The sequence below is a fragment of the Octopus bimaculoides genome, chromosome 5 (assembly GCF_046866305.1).
Source record: "Octopus bimaculoides isolate indiv1 chromosome 5, ASM4686630v1, whole genome shotgun sequence".
NCBI classification, from domain to species: Eukaryota; Metazoa; Mollusca; class Cephalopoda; order Octopoda; family Octopodidae; genus Octopus; species Octopus bimaculoides.
Window position 1 is genome coordinate 95,676,749 of NC_142932.1, and position 21,127 is coordinate 95,697,875.

At 33.5% G+C, this 21,127-nt stretch overlaps 1 protein-coding gene across 8 annotated transcripts in view; it reads right to left on the reverse strand.

Moving 5' to 3' along the window:
* LOC106874547 (uncharacterized) overlaps positions 1 to 21,127 on the reverse strand; it is a 98,648-nt gene that overhangs the window by 10,745 nt on the left and 66,776 nt on the right. For 2 of the 8 annotated variants that reach the window (XR_016241969.1, XR_016241968.1), the window contains exons 14-19: positions 19,123 to 19,182; positions 18,364 to 18,405; positions 16,116 to 16,157; positions 11,813 to 11,899; positions 10,751 to 10,792; positions 4,481 to 4,522 (exon numbers count right to left, since the gene is read on the reverse strand). Coding sequence is in view for 5 of the 8 variants with exons in the window: in XM_089352708.1 (XP_089208834.1) it covers positions 4,481 to 4,522; positions 10,751 to 10,792; positions 16,116 to 16,157; positions 18,364 to 18,405; positions 19,123 to 19,182 (228 nt within the window). In the remaining 3 variants the exon portion in view is untranslated. The other 6 variants (XM_089352708.1, XR_016241970.1, XM_089352710.1 and 3 more) reach the window with 6 other exon arrangements.

Genomic DNA, 21,127 nt, shown 5'->3' on the forward strand with positions numbered 1-21,127 from the left:
GTTTTGTCCTTCTTTTTGACGCTCCCTTCTCAAAAATAATAGAATACAAAGAAAATAACATCACTGCTCTTATTATGACTGAAAGCAAGCAGTAAATAATTTGCTTTCCTTTGCCTTTCTTTCTGTTGACCAGTTTATATTAAGAAATGAAGGAATGTAAAATAAAAGTAAATATGACTACAATGAATCTAGTCAGTGGTCGGATACATACACACACACAAAGACTCACAGATACCCTCACACACACACAAACAAACCTATGTATATATGCCTGTATACACCCAGATACGCTCACATATACATACATACACATACATACAAATACATACATACATCCACAACTCGCACTTACCCTCCCACACACAAACAGAACAAGTATATATGCCTACACACACAGATACACTCACATATGCATACATTCATGTACAGACGCATATGTACATAAATATATTTAAGCATCTATATATACATGCTCACATACATACACATAGATAAGTGAGCAAACGTACCCAATCAAACGTAAACATATAATGAAACATGCGCACATATATACACTCATACCCATCTATATATATATATAAATATATATATATATATATATATATATATATATATATTCATATATATATATATATATATATATACATACAGGTTTGGCCAAAAGTTACCCAACAGTAAATCAAAATTCCATAAATGCTATCTGTAATTCTGTATTGATGTGAATGGAAAAATGTCACTCAAGAAGGACTTCAGTTTGAACAATTTTCATGATGTTCCATATTTAGATACTTTTATTAAATTCATTCAGTTGTTAAACATAAATAAATCTTGAAATTAAACGGTTTTGATTTACTGTCAGGTGACTTTTGGCCATCCCTGTACATACTTACATTGAGTTTTGTGCGCAGACTCTCACATTATCACTCCCATACATGTAAATATATATTATACACACACATATATATATATATATATATATATATAAACACACATTCACACATATACTTATATACACAATGATACATGCATACATGTATATACATATGAAATTCATACAAATATGTTTATATATACACAGACATCCACACATGCATATATATACATGCATATTCACTTTTCTCTACCCACATACACATGTGTATACATAAGCACATAAACGTAGGTACATTCACACTGATAAATATGCTTGTGCACACACATCCATGTATATTAATATATGTACACCCATAGTCTCCTACTCACATACATAGTGCATAAGTGTATATGCTGATCGGTGTATGTATATATGTATAAATATGTATATATGTATAAATATGTATACATATGTATATGTATACATATGTATATGAAAAGCTTACTTTCAAAACCAGACATATGCATCAGGAAATTTGGTATCTGAATATCTGATTTTTATTGGAAGACTAAGATTCGCTTACTGTCTATATGGCATCTATCCTAGTTTGATTGAAAAAATTTCACTTGCTGAAGCCAGAAGCCTGCAGATTGTCTTTTAATGGTCATCATGAAATCGCCAAATATGCACTTATCCAGTTTTGAAAGAGGGCTCCTCATATGTATGTATATATAGATGCCTAAGTATATGTATGTATGTATGTGTACATGAATGTATGTCTATGTATGTATATGTGAGCATATCTGTGTGTATGTAGGCATATATACATTGCTCTGTTTGCGAATGGGATAGTATGTGTAAGTCTCAGTGTGTGTATGTGATATGTATCTGAATGTATGTGTATATATGTATATGTGAGCATATCTGTGTGTGACCACTGAATACTGAAGGTCAGCTAATAAAATTCATATGTGCAGCCAACCATGAAGAATAGGTCAGTGATCAGAAGTTACCAAAGCAGTCATCCACTACCACTCATAGCAGTCCAACAAACACACTCTGGCAGCAAACAACATGAAATTTACCAACTGTTACAAAATTCAAACCAAGACAGACAGATGGGAAGGTCTTGAAGTCGAAGATTTTAAATTAATGGCGACAACACTTAAAATCACCTGAGGAAACACAACTGATTCTCATTATGCAAACAAACAGGTGCATAATTAAATATCTGTATTTTTGGAGAGCCACATTATGTGGAAACACTTGTAGTGATTAAAAAATAACTGTCCAACCATACTACTTCTTGGTAACTCCAATTTCTTCAATTGCATCCATCCATCCATCCATCCATCCATACATACATACATACATACATGCATGCATACATACATGCATGCATACATACATGCATGCATACATACATACATGCATACATACATACATACATACATACATACATACATACATACATACATACATACAAGAATGAGCCTACATGAGAAGAAGACTATGCATGGATATGTCAGTAGAAAGTTCTGTGATGATAGTAACATTGATCATCAAAACAGTTTATCTTGGACCAATAGCCAGATTACTACCTCCCACTTGAAGGGTATGTTTGTGTAATCCAGGAACAGGAAATATCAACCAAGTACCTGATGCACAAAAGGGATAGAGATGCAGGAAAAGCCATAAAATGTGACAACTGATGCAGACTTTGTGGAGTTCACACTGAAGATATCATGCACATCATAATGTTATCATGGTATAATCTACTGATGAGACATGATGTTGTAGTTAGGACACTTTATAATGAAATCTGTCGGAAGAATAATTCTGAGGACAAAGAAATGAGAATCCTCAATATAGTAGAAGACATAGCCACTCATAATAAAAAGGAATACTGGTGACGACCTCAATAAAATGTAAGCACAACAGATCTGATATAATGATTTGGGATAGAGAAGTGAAAATGTGCACAGTTGTGGAAATTAGCTGCCCAGCAGATGTTAACATAAAGTGCTGAACTATTGAGAAATCTGCAGTTACTCTATTCAGATTACAAGTTCAAGTTTATACTTGTAATTATTGAGGCCCTGGGATATGTAACACATTGTCTAAATACCAGTCGTGAGAAATTAGGCTTCTCAAAACCAGAAAGAAGAAAGCTAATTTGAGGACTACAGATCCAGTCCATCACTGGAACAGTAAAAATCTGTAAAACTTTCCAGAAGTTTATTATTTAAATATATATGAGCATGTCGAGATATGCTACTATATGCATGATAATACATACATAAAACATACAAATCTGCACATACATACATACATACATACATGCATGCATGCATTTATATATATATATATATATATATTATGATTGCTAGCTTCCTGTTCTTGGTTATGATCATTTCAGAGCTCATGCCGAGTACTATCAAAACTGATTAGATTTAAATACATATCTGGGCTCACTAATTTCAACATATTGAACTTACACAGTTTCATGAAATCAAATAGAAACTGGACATATTCATACTTTGAAGAGGATATTTTAACTATTTTGAAGTTGTGCAGAAAGTAATTAAAAATAATAGTAAAATATATTGAATATTTTGCAGCATCCTCTCATTCATGTATTGTGAAAAAGAAAAGTATTGCCAAATAAATTTATTTGGTTTGAACAAGAGGAAACAAACAGTAATTTTGGTTAATATGCCATTTCAAAATAGGTATTTAGAGACAAGGTTCCTTATTAAAGTGACACACAAAATTTTGCTCTATAAGCAAAATACTAATAATTATGTAAAAGTAGTACATATTAAGAGGCTGACTGAACAAAATTTACTTTAATGGGATTTGGTCTCAGAATGTACGAGCATTAAATTTAATACTGTCAATATTTAGTACAGTGTTGTACTGTTTCTATCACTTTAATATTTCTATTAATGTTTCTATCACTTTAATATCACTTTGCCGAGGTTGACTTTGCCTTTCATCCTTTCGGGGTCAATAAATTAAGTACCAGTTACGCGCTGGAGGCAATGTAATCGACTTAATCCCTTTGTCTATCCTTGTTTTTCCCCTCTATGTTTAGCCCCTTGTGGGTAATAAAGAAATAAAAATATCACTTTGATAATTAAGAATGACAGAGCCATTCACAAATATGTTTACAGAAATAAGATTCTTTTTAAGATTACTTTCTTGCTCGAGTTATTCATAAGCAAGAGTGACCTTGGATACTCAACCACAACAGCTGATCAAATTCACCATAGCAAATCTGTTCCCTTCTTTGTGTCCCATCTCTAGGAAAATATCTAGTGAATTCAATGTTAGTCATATAATTATTTGGTTTATTTGTATAAATAAAGCTTACAAAATATATGCTTATGTTCTGCATTATTAAGGGCAAGGATTAATAAAAGAATAAAATATCAGAGTTATATATGAATGTTTGCAAGAAGTTTATAATATATGCAATGAAATTTTAATATTTCAGAAGTTTTAATTTCTATCATACATATATATTAAGCTGCATATTCTACTCAATGAAATAATGCAAAAATTATACACTAACTCTTGCTCCAATGAATGTAATATTTATTAGTAAATTCCTTGTATACTTACCACCAGGTTTCCTTGAAATATTAATGCAAGCAATATCCATGTCTTTAAGAAATTAAAAAAAGAATCAAAAGCATGATTATAAATAAAATTTAAATTATGTTATTATTATGCTGATCCTACCATAATAAACACTTATGAGATGAACTCAGACACACTCATACACACATACATGTACACACATTAACAGACAAATGTTCAATAGTGATATATTTCATGATTGTTAGTTTTCTATTTTTGTTTAAAATAATTTCCAAAATCATGGTATGTACTAACAATATCAATTGTGCTTACCTGGTTATTTCATAAATAAATATTTTAGCTCAGCATCAAGAAATGAAATAAAAAATGAGTATATTTATTGTTTAGATGGGATGTTTAATTTTTTGATGTTGCATAGAAAGTAGCTAAAAAGAACATTGCACATTTGCTATATAAACATGCACAGGTGCAGGAATTGTTGTGTGGTAAGAAGCTTGCTTCCCAACAACATCGTTCAGTGTTCAGTCCCATTGTGTGACAACTTGGGCAAGTGTTTTCTTCTATAGTCTCAGGTAGGTCAAAACCTTGTGAGTGGATTTAGTATTCAGAAACTGAAAGAAGCCTGTCGTATATATACATATATATATAATATATTAATAAAAAGTATAGGTGGCATATGTGTGGTATATATTTATTTATAAAAAGAAGTTTGAAAACGCCACTACATAAGATAAATTTTAATTTTCTCAGAGATATTTTACATGTTCTTCTTGAAAAAACAAACCTTATCAAAAATCCATATTTTTAAAAGTGTAATAAAAGAAAAGTTCATAATTATTTCTTACTGGTGTCTCCCGCTACTCACCACTACCAACACGGTCACTACTACTACTACTACAGCCAATGATTCTAGTCAACGCAGAAGATAGCCATTATGTTCCCACACATAAAACGCTTCCACGTGGACTCTGTTGACACCAGTAAGAAATAATTATGAACTTCTCCTTTATTACACTTTTAAAAATATGTATTTTTGATAAGGTTCGTTTTTTTCAAGAAGAACCTAAACATAAAATATCTCTGAGAAAATTAAAATTTATCTTATATAATGGCGTTTTCAAACTTATTTTTATAAATATATATATATATATATATATATATATTATCCAAAGTGTACAGTATTATATATCCATATGGCCAATCTTACCAATCAGTTTTGCACTAGGGAAACAATGGAGTGTTAGGTAACAATCCAGTTATGTAACCCTATGCTTATCAAAGGTAGCTAATAGGGAAGGAATATGGCAACTGCTCTCTATTTTCAGAGGTGAATAGATGCATCCGGATTGCGATTGCTGTGAAAGTGGATGATGAAATGAAATGAGTAGGAGATTAAGTTAAGAGTTATGTCCCTTGCTATCAAGACATGGACACTGGGTTGGTTATGCTGCAAGTTGGTAAGAGTTATTGTCAAGTATTTGAGGGAAATGTGGTACTATATGCATAACTTTTGCAGAGGGTGTAGGTATCATAACTGTGTTCATTAGTTTGTTTTCTTCCTGTATTGATTAAGGTTGTGGGGGCTTCATGTGTGCATGTGGTGTGTGCAGGAGTATAATGTGTGTTGGTGAGTTTATATTGGGAGTGGTGGAAATAGACTATTTGGTAGGTGTCTGCTGTGTTGTGGTGTGCGTGTTTGTATGTGGATATGTTGGTGTATGTTCTGGTCAAACTCTCTGCTGGACTCCAGGATATTGATGAAGAGCCAAGGCTGAGGGTCTGGTGATTGTAGTCCTGATAGGGGATGCAAGTATGATAGGATGTACTTCCTTTCATGTGGGCAAATATTAAACACTTCACTTCTGCTATTCAAGTGAATACCTGGGTGCTCTTTAAAATCACTGATGCTCTTTATCAGGTTCTTTAAATCTATGACTAGATGACAGGAACCTGAGTGAATGTATGACAGCTTTTTGTTTGGCTTCCTAAAGTGTCTATAGGCACCGAACTCCAAGTCCGGGGCCACATCAAGGAAATCCACTATCTTCAGGTTGGTTTTTATTGTGACCTTCAGTCCAAGGGAGTTCATGGTACTGGTGAGGTCCTTTCTAAGCCTATCCATGGTGTGATTATTTGCCCCTCTTGATATTGCCAGCACATCATCCTTGTAGAGGCCAAAGATAGTTGAAGGAAATTTTTTTTTGAATTCATCTAGGATGAAGAAACTGACGAGGTCACACACATCAGTACTGTCGAAGACCCCATTGCTACATTGAAGGAGCCTTCTGGGTCAATTCACTAGGCTCAGGCCAACCCCTTACTGAAGAGTAGGGTTCTTCTGGCGTACATGATAATGCATATGTCCTCATCACTGACTTCAGTGTAGACTCTGGTGAAGTCCAGTGCCTTAGAAAGGAGCTCCCTCAATATAGACAAGTAGAAATTCATTATATCAAATAGGGTAAACCTTGCTTTCCCCTTTCCATTATTGGTTTAAAATCATGTAATGACTGCATTGGTGTTACACCATAGGATGAGGTCAGAGGCTTTTCTAACACCATTCCTGATAAGCCATTTGCTCACCTGTCTGATCTTTGCAGGGTTTATCAGCCTGCACCTGGGGTTGGAGAGTGCATTTTCCCTGATTTATGGACCTTTAGACAACTTATGCATGTACACACATGCTGCCACACACTGTAACTAGGTTGTCTGTGTCTCGTGCCATATAGCTGCGAGTGCTCTACATTGTCACTAAAGACATTATGTATCCTTTACAATGGATTTGGAACTGTATGACCTTGGATATTCAACAAAGAATATCCCAACTCCATCGAACAAGCTCCATACAAGGCTGTTGCTGGAGAAGATAATTGACTTGATCGGGTGGATGAGATGGAAAGCCTTTTTCTTTAACCAGCCCAAACCACCAATGGAATCTGAACATTTTTGGCTAAAATTCAGAAAGTTCCCACTTAAGATCAAGGAGCTGGAGGCCTTCAAGAACGACCTTTTGGATATTATACCCTGCCTGAAATTCTGTATGTCATCAAATGTTTTTCAACATAAACTTAGAGAAGACACCCGTTGACTTAGAATTTCTGATAGGACCATTCTTTTTTTCTGATAAGACTAAAAATTTATATGGAGTAAGTAATGACACACACACAGATTCTTAACAACAGCATTACACAAACATACAGGAAGGCTGCCCCTCAAGCTTATGATAGCATTAACCATGAGGCCAGAAATATAGGGATTAAACTAGGTACAGAAGACAGGGTAAAGACACTCGTAGAGTAAGAGGGCTTCATGACGATCAAGAACTATAAACCAAACTTTGCCTCTAACCCCAAGTGCAGGCTGATAAACTCCACAAACTCTGGGATTATACAAGTGAGCCAACATCTTATCATGAAGATCAGTAATGCTGTTAGAAAAGCCCCTGATTGCAATGGAAACCAACCTGAAAACAGAGGATTTCCTTGACATGACCCTGAACTTGGAGTCTGGTGCTCATAAACAAGACGCTATCATACATTAACTCAGGTTCCTGTCATCCAGCTATAGTTTTCAAGAACCTGGCAAAGGTTGTCAGCAGAAGAGTCTCCCACTTATCTTCAAGCAAAAAGATATTTGATGCTACCACCCTGTACCACAATGAGGCTCTGGCTGCCAGCAGTTTCAAGAATACCTGCATGCCTCAGCATGACTACAATCACCAGTCCCCCATCGTTGACTCTCCACCAATATTTTGGAGTCTGACCAGAGCATACACCAATGTACCCACATACAAACAAGCACACGACAACATTGTTTGTTAAGAGTGGGTTTGAATTTCTTAATAAAGTCCTTTTTTTTGCGTTTTCTCTCAATTTGCGTTTTCTCTCAATTTGCATTTTCTCTCAATTTCATTCAATTTCATTCAGGTCATACCAGCCCATATATGAACACAAAAACAGGGAAAATATTCACCAATGCGAACATGAACTGCAAAAGTAGAAATCTAATCTACTGCATCAAATGCCCTAATTGTGAAGAACTGTGCGTTGGCCAGACAGGTAATGCACTATCAGAATGCTCACGTGTGCATCGACAACAGATTAAAAACCCAGATGTCGGCCAAATACCACTGAGTAACCATCTGGCAACATGTTGTGAAACTTTTATGATATTTCCATTCCATAAACTTTACAACCTGAATGAAATTGAGAGAAAACGCAAAGAAAAGGACTTCATTAAGAAATTCAAACCCACTCTTAACAAACAATGATTAAATTAATCTTACTTGGGGTTTAAAAATCTTATCCCTATAACTAAAACACAAAAAAATCTCTCAAATGTCATCATTTCTAAAAATAAACTTGGCATCATCTCTAAAAATAGCCAAACACTTATTGCTGCTGTCCAAAGGAATATGTATAAAAGACAAAAGAGCAGCCAGTCAACTACAGTACATCTGTTAGATGGGACCTTGATGACTGCCATGAGGCAGGAAAGTATACTAGTCCTTATATATTTAATACTCTATATTTAATACTCAATATTTCATATATTCAATAAGACATTCAATACTTCATTTCATTTTACTACTTATATTATATATTCCATATTCTATATCCCACATTAATTTTATAATATAAATAAATAAAACATAAAAAACAGACAGAGTTGGAACTCTTTTAAATAATATATTCCTCTATACACGATCATACAAAACCCTTTTTTATATTTTTATATTTTTATTCACACACACACACACACACACACACACACACACACACACACATATATATATATATATATATATATATATATATATATATATATACACATATATATATATATATATATATATATATATATATATATATATATATATATATATATATATATATATATATATACATATATATATATATATATATATATATATATATACATATATATATATATATATATATATATATACATATATATATATATATATATATATATACATATATATATATATATATATATATATATACATATATATATATATATATATATATATATATATATATATATATATATATATATATATATACAAATGTATATCTGTGAGCATGTCCCTGCATTTATTCCCTACCATATGTGTTGTGTATGAATGAGGACAGCTGTGTGAAAAAGAGTCACACCCTAGCAGTAGCGGGAACCTGTGGAAGAGGTAAACTTAAGAAGACCTGGGATGAGGTGGTGAAGCACGACCTTCAAATGTTGGGCCTCACCAAGGTGATGACAAGTGACTGAGACCTTTGGAGTATGCTGTACTTGAGAAGAGCTGGCAAGCGAAATGAGACCATAAGTGTGGCCTATGCTAGTTTTCTACAAGCAGTGATTTTCAATACTCAACAAAAGCTGATTATATTCACCATTGCAAGTCTGTTTCATACTTCATATCTCATGTCTAGATAAACATCTAATGAATTCAATATTATATGCTGATGAAATGCATTATTAAGGATAAGGATTAATAAAAGATTAAAATATCAGAGTTGAATAAGAATGTCAGCAAGAAGTTTATTGTATATGATGTTTTAATATATACAAAGTTTTGCAGTTGTAGTTGAGTAGTAAGAAATTTACATCCCACACATGAGGTTCTGGGTTCAGACCCACTGTGTGGCAACTTGGGCAAATATATTTTGCTATAACCCTGGGGCCAACGAAGGCCTTGTAAGTGGATTTGGTTAATGGAAACTGAAAGAAACCCATCATGAGTGTATATATATATATATCATCATCATCATCATCATCGTTTAACGTCCGCTTTCCATGCTAACATGGGTTGGACGATTTGACTGAGGACTGGTGAAACCGGATGGCAACACCAGGCTCCAGTCTGATTTGGCAGAGTTTCTACAGCTGGATGCCCTTCCTAACGCCAACCACTCATCTTTCAACTTGTGCTTTCCATGCTATATTTATATATATATGGGTGAATATGTCTTTGTCTCTGTTCCAAACCACCACTTGACAATCACTGTTGGTTTGTTCACATTCATGAAACTTGTCACTTTGGCAAAAGAAACTAATAGAGTAAGTACAAAGCTTAAAAATAAGTACTCAGGTGGGTTTGTTGAACTAAACTCTTCAAAGAGTTGGCTCAGCATGGCCACAATCCAATGACTAACAGAAGATAAAGACATATATTAAGCTGCTGATACTACTCAAGGAAAGAATGAACTAAGATATTTGCTAACTCTTGCTCTAATGAATGTAATTTTATTAATGAGTTGCTTATATACTTACTATCAGGTTTCCTTGAAGCATTAACATAATCAACATCCACGTCTTTCAGAAATTAAAACAAGAATTATAAACATGGGTATAAATAACAATTGAATTATGTTAGTACTGTGCTGAGACTACCATAATAAACATTAATGAGATAGACTCTAACACACTCATACACATATACTTGTATGTACACATACATTAACAGACAAAGAGGGAGTAGACATTTATTTATTATTATTATTGTTGTATTTTGACCTGACGATTAGCTGTATTTATGAATAGAATTTATTTTCGATAATTTTAATTGATTTTAATCAATTTAAATTTCCTTTCTATTTGAAAATTAGTTATGAAACACGTGTAGTCATTTTATTATCTTTATCTTATGATATTTACTTTGTATTATATTATACTCATTTATTGTGCTTTTAATTATTAATTTTTCTATATGTGACAGTGGATTTTCATCGATGAGTTCATGAACCTTGGTTCTTTTCCCTAAAACTATATATATATATATATATATATATATACGATGGGCTTCTTTCAGCTTCTGTCTACCAAATCCACTCACTAGGTCTTGGTTGGTCCAAGGCTATAGGAGAATACACATTGAGACTGAAACTAGAACAGTGCTGTTAGGAAGCAAACTTCTTGCCACACAGCAATGCCTGTGCCTATGCATGTTTGTATATGAAATATACAATTTTTATTGTTGCTATTTTCTGTGCAACTTCAAAATATTTAAGACACCCTCACCAAATAAAAAATATACCCATTTTTTATTCAATTTCTCTAAGCTGTGAAAGAGCAACATGCTTATTTCTTAGTTTTTGAACTGTTAGAGTTATTTTCGCAATTTATCCAAGTAAATAGTATTTTCCTAAACAATAGATCCACTTATTTTGGTTAGTGACTTATTCACGAATATACCAACAATAGCGCCACTGAAGGTAATATTTTCTGGGAATGCCCAAAAGCCCTTTTCAGAGTTATTTACTTTGAATTGTTATTATCTCATATCTGATTAGCCTTTTTATTACGTAACATGCTTCATGATTTTAGTATAAATACCTTATTAGTATGTATATATTTGCATGTCTTTGTATCTGTTTTTGTCGCCACCACTGCTTACCAACTGGTGTTGGTGTGTTTACATCCCTGTAATATAGCAGTTTTGATAAAAGAGACTGATAAAATAAACACCAGACATAAAAAATAAGTACTGGGTTGATTCATTTGACTAAAAAATCTTCAAGGAGGTGCTCCAGAATTGCTGTAGTTTAATGAGTGAAACATCTAAAAGATAGGGAAGAAAAGGTATTTAGAAAAAAATATAATTTGAATACTGCAAATGTTTTTGTACAGTATATAGTCTTCATCCACTCATTCACGTACTGTGAAAAAGAAAAGTATTGTTCAATAAACTTATTTGATATGAACAAGAGGAAACAAGCAATAATTTCGGTTGATTTGTAATTTCAAAATAAATGTTTGGAGAGATGGTTTCTCAGTAAAGTGGAACCCCAAAAAGCTAGTCTATAAGCAAAATGCTAATAATTATGAAAAAGTAGTACATATTGAGAGGCTGATTAAACAAAATCCACTTCAATGGATTTTGATCTCAAAAGGTTCTAACACAAAATTCTATTCTGTCAGTATTTAGTACAGTATTGTACAGCTTCTGTCTAATATTTTATTGATATTTAAAAGTGATGATGTAGCTGTTCACAAATATGTTTACAGAAATAAGATTCTTTCTAAGATCACTTTCTTGCTAGAGTTATACACTAACAGGAGTGATTTTCGATACTCAATGAGAACAGCTAATCACATTCACCATTGTGAATTCGTTCCCTTCTTTGTGTCTTATGTCTAGGCAAATATCTACTGAATTCAATGTTAGTCATATAATTATTTGGTTTAACTATATATATATAAAACAAAGCATCTGTGTATTGATTGATTTTTCTCTATTTTCTTGTTTTTCTTATATATGTATATATGTGATGTGTGTGTGTATGTATATATATATATGTGTGTGTGTGTGTGTGTGTGTGTGTGTGTGTGTACGTGCGTGTGTGTGTGTGTGTGCATGTGCGTACACGCACGTGTTTGTACATATGTGTGTGCCCGCTCGCACACACATATGTAAACATTCACTATAATTATCTCCCCATATTCAAATAACTCTTTGGCTTCAACCTTTAGCATCACGTAAAAAACACCCTCCCTTTATATTTCTATGTAAACTAGCGTTCTTATTCCTAAAACCCATGGAATAATATCGTTGACCCCTTTAGATCTCTATGTAAACAAACCTTCTAACGGTCAATGACCATGTAACATCTCAGCCCGTAAGTTACCCCATTATTTCGTTTTTGTCTTGCTATTACATGTTTTATTATGAACTCCCTGAAGAGAAATAAATGAGGAACCCCAATAGCTCTTTCTTCTTTGTGAAAGAAGTATCATTTATTTCGAAACATATATGTAGGAATTAAAGGAACTTTCATTGACATGCGTTTTGCTCCATTTATTATTATCCATATCTTCTCAAAATGCATCACTTTAACTCAGTATATCAACCTGTAAAACGGCTGGGATATCTTGTTATTTAGTGTTATTTTGCTACCTCTGGTAACTATTAACGTATTTAAATTATCGGAAGTTTTAATAACTGAGATAATATTAATATATACATAAACTGATATATATATATATATATATATATATATATATATGTGTGTGTGTGTGTGTGTGTGTGTGTGTGTGTGTGTGTGTGTGTGTGTGTGTGTATGTGTGTGTGTGTGTGTGTATGTGTGTGTGGCTTGAAAAAGTTGTCCCCCAAATGATTCTGTAAACTATGAAACAAATGGTAGTCTGAAGGAGCAAGGTCAAGAGAATAAGGTGGATGAGAAATTTTTTCCCAACCAAGCTCTTCGATCTTCTGTGATGTGATCTTTTCAGTGTGGGGTCGCGTATTGTCCTGATGAAACATCACTCCTTTTCGATTAAGTAAAGCAAGTTTTTTTTCTTCAAAGCATGGTTCAAATGCTCTAATTGCTGACTGTAGACTCGAGCTTTGATTGTTGCATAGGTGGTAACAATTCAAAGTGAATTACTCCTTTGCAATCCCACCAGATAGAGAGAAGAACCTTTTTCCCATGAAGTTCCCTTCTCGGTTGTGGTTGAGCTTTTTCCCTTTTACCAAGCCACTGTTTACAACATTTAACATTTCGATAGAAGATCCATTTTTCGTCACCAGTCACAAGTCTATCCAAAAAGGGTGAAATGAGTTCATGAGAATGGAGAGAAGAGCAGATGTCAACTCAGGATTTGCGGTTGCATTCGGACAATTCATGAGGCACCCATTTTCCAAGTTTAAGAACCTTTGCAAGTTGTTGAAGATTACGATGAACAGTTGTATGGTTTGAACTAAGCTTTATTGCCAATTCTTCAACTGATAATGCAGAATTTTCTTCAAGTAATGCCTCAAGGAACATATCATCAAACTGAACTGGACGTCCTGTTCGATCTTCATCTTCAAGGCTGAAATCTCCACTTCTGAAAATTATGCAAACCATCTCCTGCAAGTTCTTTCGTTCAAGCATTCATTCTTTCCCATAAACTGAGTGTATGTTTCGAGTCACTTTGACTGCAGAATTTCCCTTTTTGTACTCATAAAGCATTATGTGCCTCAAATGCTTTTTGGATACTTTCATGCTAGAAAGGGTTTTAATCAAAGAAATTTTAATTCTATTATTCTGTAAAATAATATTTAATTAGTTTCAATGTACACAAATGCATAAAAGTAATTCTTAATTTCATTAGACATTCTAAAATACTATTAAATTTCATTCAATTTAAAAAAAGGTAAAATCAGACAGAACTTATGGGATGACCTGATATATATATATATATATATATATATATATATATATATATATATATATATATATATATATATATATACATATATATATCTTACACTTTAATGAAATGGGTGTCTCATAAATGATGTCCTAGCTGAATCTCAAGCTGGCTTCCGATCTGGTAGAGGGATAATGGATATGATTTTCACAGCAAGACAGATGCAGGAGACGTGCTATGAGCAGAATATGGATCTTGTCCAGCCAGGTATTCATTGATTTAATGAGGGCCTTTGATACTGTAAATAGGGCCTTTCTATGGAAAATATTTGGCAAACGTGGATGTCCAGATCACTTTGTATCCATAATTAAATCATTTCATGATGGAATGGCAGCTTGGGTCAATGTTGGTGATGGAATGGCGGGACCCATTCCTGTAGAGAATAGTGTCAAGCAGGGTGACATCCTTGCCCCAACTCTCTTTTCTTTGTACTTTGCTGCAGCTTTTACTCATGCTTTTACTAAGGTTAGCTCTTTGGGAATAAATGTCAGATATCGATCTTTTGGCTGACTCTTTAATCTGCGCCAATTTTCTGCCAATTCAAAAGTTTTCCAGTCTATTATTCATGTATTGACATCGCTCCTCTACTCATGTGAGACATGGACTCTGTACAAACCTCAGGTAAGGGTCCTTGAACGCTTTCATCAGAGATGTCTCAGACACATTCTTAATGTTGGCTGGACCTCAAAAATTCCAGACACACAGGTCCTGAGGGCAGCTGATATCTTGAGTATTGAGGCAATGGTGCACAAGCACCGGTTACGTTGGACTGGACACCTTATTAGAATGAAAGATAGCAGGATTCCTAAGCAGATGCTATATGGAGAACTGTGATTTAAGGACTGTGTCAAGTCCTCATTAAAGGCCTGTAATATGCAGGACAATGACTGGGAGAACAATGCCTGTCATCGCCACGGATGGAGGAAGCAGGTTAAGGAGGAGATCGACACTTTTGAGAGAACATATATCCAGCATGAAGAACTTAAGCGAGCTGCGCGAAAGTGCACGGCTCGTATAGTGAATGGGGAAAGCTTGGTCTGAAATGTTTGCAGTCGTGTATGCTTGTCAAGAACAGGGCTCATTAGCCACCAACGGAGCCGCAAATGCAAAATATAAGTTAGTCCTAGAGCGCACAATGTTCCTGAAGGTTGGCAATGGTCTTCCTCGGTCACGAGTGGACGGCCATCATATATATATATATATATATATATATATATATATATATATATATATATATATATATATATATATATATATATATATATATATATATATATATATATATATATATATATATATATATATATATATATATATATATATATATATATATATATATATATATATGTATATATATGCTACGCAAAGAAAGAATGAACCAAGATATTTACTAACTTTTGCTCTAATAAATGTAATTTTATTAATGAGTTGCTTATATACTTACCATCAGGTTTCCTTGAAGCATTAACATAATCAACATCCACATCTTTCAGAAATTAAAACAAGAATTATAAACATGGGTATAAATAACAATTGAATTATGTTTGTACTGTGCTGAGACTACCATAATAAACATTAATGAGATAGACTCTAACACACTCATACACATATACTTGTATGTACACATACATTAACAGACAAAGAGTGAGTAGACATTTCGTGATTGTTAGCTTTCTGTTTTTCTTTAAGATCATTTCTGAAATCATGCTGTGTACTAACATTATTGATTATTCTTACTGTAAATAGGGCCTTTCTATGGAAAATATTTGGCAAACGTGGATGTCCAGATCACTTTGTATCCATAATTAAATCATTTCATGATGGAATGGAATCTTGGGTCAATGTTGGTGGTGGAATGGCGGGACCCATTCCTGTAGAGAATAGTGTCAAGCAGGGTGACATCCTTGCCCCAACTCTCTTTTCTTTGTACTTTGCTGCTGCTTTTACTCATGCTTTTACTAAGGTTAGCTCTTTGGGAATAAATGTCAGATATCGATCTTTTGGCCGACTCTTTAATCTGCGCCAATTTTCTGCCAATTCAAAAGTTTTCCAGTCTATTATTCATGTATTGACATCGCTCCTCTACTCATGTGAGACATGGACTCTGTACAAACCTCAGGTAAGGGTCCTTGAACGCTTTCATCAGAGATGTCTCAGACACATTCTTAATGTTGGCTGGACCTCAAAAATTCCAGACACACAGGTCCTGAGGACAGCTGATATCTTGAGTATTGAGGCAATGGTGCACAAGCACCGGTTACGCTGGACTGGACACCTTATTAGAATGAAAGATAGCAGGATTCCTAAGCAGATGCTATATGGAGAACTGTGATTTAAGGACTGTGTCAAGTCCTCATTAAAGGCCTGTAATATGCAGGACAATGACTGGGAGAACAATGCCTGTCATCGCCACGGATGGAGGAAGCAGGTTAAGGAGGAGATCGACACTTTTGAGAGAACATATATCCAGCATGAAGAACTTAAGCGAGCTGCGCGAAAGTGCACGGCTCGTATAGTGAATGGGGAAAGCTTGGTCTGAAATGTTTGCAGTCGTGTATGCTTGTCAAGAGCAGGGCTCATTAGCCACCAACGGAGCCGCAAATGCAAAATATAAGTTAGTCCTAGAGCGCACAATGTTCCTGAAGGTTGGCAATGGTCTTCCTCGGTCACGAGTGGACGGCCATCATATATATATATATATTGATTGTTATCAATTTCTACCCTTATTATTTAATATATATATATATATATATATATATATATATATATATAAATTAAATAATAAGGGTAGAAATTGATAACAATCAATTAAAATCAATGGCTTAGCATATTTAAAAAATCTGAAGATTAAAAATTATATTACATACAAAATTAAGAGGAATGACTACTAAAGTGGATACCTAATATGCTAAACATAGACGTCAAATCGCCATTACCACGAAGGGTGTGTTCTCAAGAAAAATCTCAGCAAAACGCCAAAATGTAAAAATGAGCAAGACAAATGATAATATATGAAATAAAAAAACGATTACCTACGTACCATGGTTTCACTTGTTAATATTTACGTATGTAAATATCTGCAAGATCATCAGCGTAGTCTGTTGCTTACAAAACACAATTTCCAGGACTAGATACAGAACACTCAACTGAAATAGAGCATGTATAAAGTTCTACAAATTATATTTGGGTGTATTTTTCAAATGTCTTCACTTTGGCATGCTGAGGCCAGAAATAACTCTGCAGTTAATAAATCTCAGCAGCTAATTTACCGGTTAGAGAACATCTTTATTTAAAAACTACACTGATGATCTTGCAGATATTTACATATGTAAATATTAACAAGTGAAACCATGGTATGTAGGTAATCGTTTTTTATTTCGTATATTTTCATTTGTCTTGCTCATTTTTACATTTTGGCGTTTTGCTGAGATTTTTCTTGAGAACATACTCTTCTTGGTAATGGCGATTTGACGTCTATGTTTAGCATATTAGGTGTCCACTTTAGTGGTCATTCCTCTTAATTTTGTATATATATATATATATATATATATATATATATATATATATATATATATATATATATATATATATATATATGTATATATGCTACACAAAGAAAGAATGAACCAAGATATTTACTAACTTTTGCTCTAATAAATGTAATTTTATTAATGAGTTGCTTATATACTTACCATCAGGTTTCCTTGAAGCATTAACATAATCAACATCCACATCTTTCAGAAATTAAAACAAGAATTATAAACATGGGTATAAATAACAATTGAATTATGTTAGTACTGTGCTGAGACTACCATAATAAACATTAATGAGATAGACTCTAACACACTCATACACATATACTTGTATGTACACATACATTAACAGACAAAGAGGGAGTAGACATTTCATGATTGTTAGCTTTCTGTTTTTCTTTAAGATCATTTCTGAAATCATGCTGTGTACTAACATTATTGATTATTCTTACTGATTCTTTTATATATAAATATTTAGGCTCATGAACTTAGCATGTTGCTCTTTTACAGCATAGAGAAGTTGAATAAAAAAACGGGTATATTTATTATTTAGTGAGGGTGTCTTAAATATTTTGAAGTTGCACAGAAAATAGCAACAAAAAAAAAATTGTATATTTCATATTTGCTAACTCTTGCTCTAATGAATGTAATTTTAGAATGGATTGCTCAGGTTTCTGTGAATCATTAACATAAGAGCACCATCCATATATTTAAGAAATTTTTTAAAAAATTTTAAATATGGCTATAAATAGCATTTAAATTATGTTAATATTGTGCTGATACTACCATAATAAATGCTAATGAGATAGACTCTAACACAAAAAGAGAATGATACATTTCATTATGGTTAGCTCTCTGTTTCTCTTTAAAATCATTTCTAAGATCATGCTATGTACTATGTACATTGATTATACTTACCTCGGTGTTTCGTACATTCATATTCGTGCTCACTAATTTCAGTGTACTGCTTTTCCTCAGCTTCAAGAAATTGAATTGAAATGGGCATATTTATTGTTTGCAAAGGATGTTTTAAATATTGCACAGAAAGAAGGTAAAAATATAATAAAATACATGGTGTCATCATAATTTAATGACCACTTTCCATGTTGGCATGGGTTGGACAGTTTGACTGAAAACTGTCTGCCTTTTACTCTGTATATTTCACTCAGTAAATTACATATATATACACATGTATTCAGAAACAAAAAATATTCCAACCAAACTGCATGTACAGTGTAAGTTCTTCATCCTCTCATTGATGTGTAGTAGAATGGATTGAAAAGCATAAATGACAAACTTTTCTCTCTTTTCTCTTCCTTTTCTCTCTTCCTATTCTCTCTTCTTTTTATTTATAGTCGTTGTTTGGACGTAGCAGAGAACACTTAACTATAAAGATCATGTTTTAACCTTTTGTTCTGATTAGTTAGTTTTTAAGTGCAATTTGTCTCCTAAACAATTATGCCAAAATACCCAGTAAACCAATCAGATGCGCTCAATGGATCACATGTTCTCTTGACAAAAAATCCTTTCACATCTGTGTAACCTAGCAATTTCCTTAAATAGATCAGTTTTTCTCTGCTTAGAGAGTCTAGCTTGCATTTGCACCAGGAAGCTATTTGCTCACATTCTCCACATTATGACAAAATGAAATTCATCACTGCTGATATCACTGCTACCTGCTCTTGCTGCATCTAACTCCAATAATGACATCATAATTCATTCCTTGTGCTATAAGTCATTCACTAAGTGAATGACTTATAGCGTTCCTACAGAATCCTTCATTTACCTTATACGATGTTTAATATCGTTTCACATTCACATCGAATTATGCAGCAACCTTATTTTCTCTTCACAGAACACTTGTAATGTATGTATTACCAGTCCTATTGGTATTGTAGATTTTTGCTATTCTTGTTTATTGTCCCCTCACAGATATGTATATTCTAACAAGTCACTTCTTAAATTTTGCACCTGTCTTGTTCAATAAACACTGAGTTAAACTTGCAAAGCTGTTTATTTTCTCCTTTTGATTTTTAATGTTTATTTTAGCAGGTTTCCAGACTATCAGTTGGTCTTCTCACTAAAAATTGGTGACTCCATCTCAAGAACTTTCTGCTTTCATCTGAAGAATTTTCTGCTTTTGAATTTTTCCAGGAGATACGGTGTTTAACTTATACTTTGGAGTAGAAATATTTTCTTCACACCTTTGTCTCAAACAAAGGGAATTTTGACTATACCCAGCTTTTCTTATGTTTAAGCAGCTTGTACAACTAATGGCTTGTTGGTATCTCTTTGCCCAAGAATTTCTGAATACCAACCATTTATTTTAACACAGTGTGCCATCTCTACCAGTTTGGTGCCCGAATTTGCTTTCTTTCTTATGTTAACTATCGTTTTTGCTACAAATTTCCAGCAGTATGAATCCATCAACCATACCAGTTTTTAATGGCAATGCTAAATTATGGTTAACTCAGGTGAAATAGCATTTCCATGCATCGAACATCCAGTTGATACAGCAGCAACTACATATTTTGCTCAGGGCGATTCCATCAGCACTCTCTGTACACATCCAGAACTTAATTACAGATACCCACTGGTGATGTTACATATTTGTCAATCAAACAGAAAATTCTTAGAAGAATGACTTTATCTGCTGAGTGTCATTTCAAAATCTTTTTAAATGATGAGCATTTAGACAACAGATGGTCTACTGAATTTTTGCATAGAATTCGTGAATTAACAGACGTTTCACCAGAGGACAGTTCTGTGGTCAAACAACTCTTCTTCTCTTGTCTCCCAAGGAACGTTCAATCGATTTTAGCACCTATGTTAGAGATCAGTTCCAGGGACCAGCTGGTAACAAGTGCAGATAAAATAATGGAATTTTTAGACAGCTCTCCTGTTGAACATAAAGTCATTGCTT